General features: G+C 37.0%; 1 protein-coding gene across 1 annotated transcript; it reads left to right on the forward strand.

Moving 5' to 3' along the window:
• Positions 1-2,549: 2,549 nt before the first annotated feature.
• Positions 2,550-3,258, forward strand: LOC145665730 (neo-calmodulin-like). The gene has a single exon (XM_081732873.1). The coding sequence runs from the start codon at positions 2,723-2,725 to the stop codon at positions 3,209-3,211; it is 489 nt and encodes a 162-aa protein (XP_081588999.1). The 5' UTR covers positions 2,550-2,722; the 3' UTR covers positions 3,212-3,258.
• Positions 3,259-3,718: the final 460 nt, after the last annotated feature.

Here is a 3,718-nt window from a genome sequence, read left to right on the forward strand (position 1 = left end):
GGCAGACGATCGTCAGAAAAAGCCAAGCCAGAACACGTGAACATAGAGTGACATCAAGCATTGTGATTTACATTATGTTGCCAAATTTCATGTAGACATTAATCAGGGTTACAGATTCCATACTAAAGTAATCACATTTTTTCTTCTCTTGTTTCTCATTCGTATACAGGAATAAGTATCAATATTTTTCTTAATTATTTTTCTTAGTATTAATTGAGAAGGCACGTGACTTTATGACTACATTACAGAGCCGTTCCAGGTGTGTGTGTGTGTGTGTGTGTGTGTGTGTGTGTGTGTAACCAACCAATTCTTTTGACCATCGTAACATTCTTTTATGATATTTGACTCATTGTTTATTTTGATTTGTATAAGTCTCTTATTTTGTGTATATAGAAGACATCACTTTTCCATGCCAGACCTCTGATTGATACAAATGAAATGAACTTATGGTGTATTCATCCAATGTGATGCACTGTCGGGCACGGTTGTCGTGAGAAACGAGAGCTCAGCGGGGTATTACACCCTTTTGTAATTAGGATATGATCAAAATTGAAGTAGGTATAAAATTGAATTGACATATAGTATAGCCCCCTTGACGCTCAGGTATACACTGAATAAAATGGGTTTCAATCCTGCTTTACACGGATAAAACGGCAAAATATGGTTCAGTCCCTCCCTTGATCATATCCTGGATCCACCCCTGTATATATACAAGGATTGGACAAAAAAAATCTAAAACTTTTGCAAAAGTGTGAAAATCATACCTAGTATGGTGTGGAGCCTCCTTTTGCATCCAAAAAAGCTTGGATCCGACGTGGAATGGACGTATACAGCACCTGAATCGTGGTGTGTGGAATTTTGTACCATTGTTCCTCCAAAACATGCTCCAATTCCTTCAGGGATGCTGGTGGAGGGTAATGAGACCGAACACGCTTTTCTAACTCAGACCACAATGGCTCAATGATATTCAGATCTGGTGATTGTGGGACCCAGGTGAGATGTGATAGGTCCTGGTCATGCTTCTCAAACCATGATTTCACCGTTTCTGCAGCGTGATAGGGTGCCAAATTATCTTGGTAGATTCCATCACCATCAGGGAACAATATTTGGGCCATGGGTAGAACCTGGTCCCCCAAAATAGCCTCATACGCCTTAGCTTTCATCATTCCATGCATGACCATGATGGGACCTACGGACAACCACGATATCACTGCCCATACTATAACAGAACCACCCCCATGCTTTACAGTTGGGAGTAGACAGTCTGTATCATATGCCTGCGACGGTGTTCTGCATAGGAAACACGACCGGTTGTTGGAAACAAGGTGAAGGTCGATTCATCGGATCACATTACGCGCTTCCATTGGTCATGAGTCCACGCCTTGTGGTCCTTATATCACTGAATACGCTCTCTTCGCATTTACTGCTGTGACCAGGGGTTTGGCGATAGCGGCCCTGCCATGAATTTTCATTTTATGAAGTTTCCGTCGCACTGTTTTCAATGAAACCGGGTTCTGTAGGCCGGAATTGAGTTCAGACATAATTTTCATTGCAGTGGTCTTCTTTTTAGCTGCTACAATCCGTTTTAATGCCCTCCGGTCCCTATCTGACAGGATTATCTTTCGACCACGTTGTGCTTCGCAGACGTCGTTTGCCCATGAATTGTGTATGCCCTCGTGACATTGGACAGAGTGCCTTTCGATGCCCCCACAATGTTCGCCTCTGTTGCCACTGAAGCTCCAATCAGACGGGCACCAACGATCATGCCTCTTTGAAAGTCTGTCAGGTCGCCTATTTTACCGCACAACTTTCATAACAGGACACTCACAGGTGAACGGGTTACTGCTAACGGAAGAGGAAGGTCTACATGACACATTGAAAACAAAAAACGATTGGCAACCGCAACACGCGTTGTACAGTGGAGGGCCAAACTTACGTGTCCTGTTTGAAGTGTTTTTAGAATTTTGGCCAACCGCTATATACAAAGCTTATATATAACCAAGTTTCGGGGTGGCTTTTTTGAACGTTACTTTTGGAAATCACAATTTCGTAATCTTGTAATGTTGTTCCACTCGACGTATTAGTTTATGAGAAATAAATGTTTTTTTTTTTAATGTTTTATGTTTATGAATGATTATGTTTTAGTACGAGCGTCAATTGCTCAGCTACGAATTTTATAATTTATATCGTACTAAACTGGAAATATGATTTTGTAACCCTACTGATTTTATTGTTATTATCAATAGCTGCTTAAGTTGTATCAGTAGCAATATTATTATTTACATAATAGAAATATTATAATTTCATAGGATGTTAATATAATTTAAAATTATTATTCAAAATTATCAATATTTGAATTCATGTCTGTTTTCATGAAATATGCACCTTCTTGTGCATATCCTCATGAAAACTTTGAAAATATCCGATTCAGTGGTTTTTGAATTTTGGAATATAAACAAAAACAATTACTCTAAATTACTATTGTTAGAAAAATGTCTTGTTGACAATTAAATTCTCTTTCAATGTTTTCTCTATGCATTTCTGAGTAACTGCAAAATTTCATAATATCTAATCCGATATTAAACTTAGAAAAAAGCATAACAGAAATTCTTTTTAGCATTGACCACATATGAATAATGTTTCATCTTTTACTATAAAATGTATAAAATATAGAAAAACAAATAAAATTCAACTTTTCTACACATACATCGCTTGAAACTTTATGACAATGGACACAGCACGAGATTGTGAATTTGAAGATATTGCAAATGAGTTCACAGAGGAAGAACTACAGCAATATAAAACAATTTTCGATAAATTTGATGTGGATGGCACTGGTTCCGTATCAACCGAAGCCTTAGGAAATCTTTTACGTTCTTTAGGATTAAATCCAACAGAAGAAGAACTTCAGGCAATGATAGACGAAGTAGACGTCGATGGCAATGGAACGATGGAATTTGATGAATTCTTATTGTTGATGAAGAAAACCGATAAAGAGAAAGAATCGGACGATGATCTTCGCGAAGCTTTCAAAGTATTCGATAAAGATGATGATGGGTATATTAGCCCTGAAGAACTTCGACAAGCATTAATTAATGCGGGTGAAACAATGACCGAGGATGAAGTAGATGATATGATACGCGAGTATGACATCGATGGTGATGGGAATATAAGTTTTGATGAGTTTGTAATGATGCTTAACCAACGTTAAATAATTTTCCTTATCTTTGAAGTATTGTATAAGTAATGTATTTTCACTATCGTCTTCAATGCTATCATCAGAATAGTATTATTAGATCAGAAAATGATAATCTTACTTAATTTTAAGACGTACATTTTCCCCTATTTTGTATCAAGTTATTCGAAACGAAAGCTGTCGGAATTGTCTCGTTCTTCTTCATCGGTAAAATTAATTTTGAAACTAATACATTTGAAGAAATGTATATATGTAGGACTCCCATTTAGCTTGTAACGCCCTTGTAACTTTTAACTTTATAAACAAAAGACGCTGAAATCTTTTACCCAACATATATTAGCAAGAGGACAATATGTGACTACCCTTCAATGCCACGATACTACCAGTGTTGCCAAACAATCATAAAGTTGTGTTTTTCAAATGGGATTACGTCATATTATTACATATTTCAACTCTACATATTAAACGATGTTATACAGTAAGGGAAAGTTGGATAGATCCGAGTAGCTAAGGTTTAATAGT

This window comes from Thermobia domestica, chromosome 12 (assembly GCF_964235325.1).
Source record: "Thermobia domestica chromosome 12, izTheDome1.hap1.1, whole genome shotgun sequence".
Taxonomy (NCBI): Eukaryota; Metazoa; Arthropoda; class Insecta; order Zygentoma; family Lepismatidae; genus Thermobia; species Thermobia domestica.

Coding starts and splice junctions, on each gene's coding strand:
- LOC145665730 (XM_081732873.1), top strand. CDS start 2,723: ATGACAATGGACACAGCACGAGATTGTGAATTTGAAGATATTGCAAAT.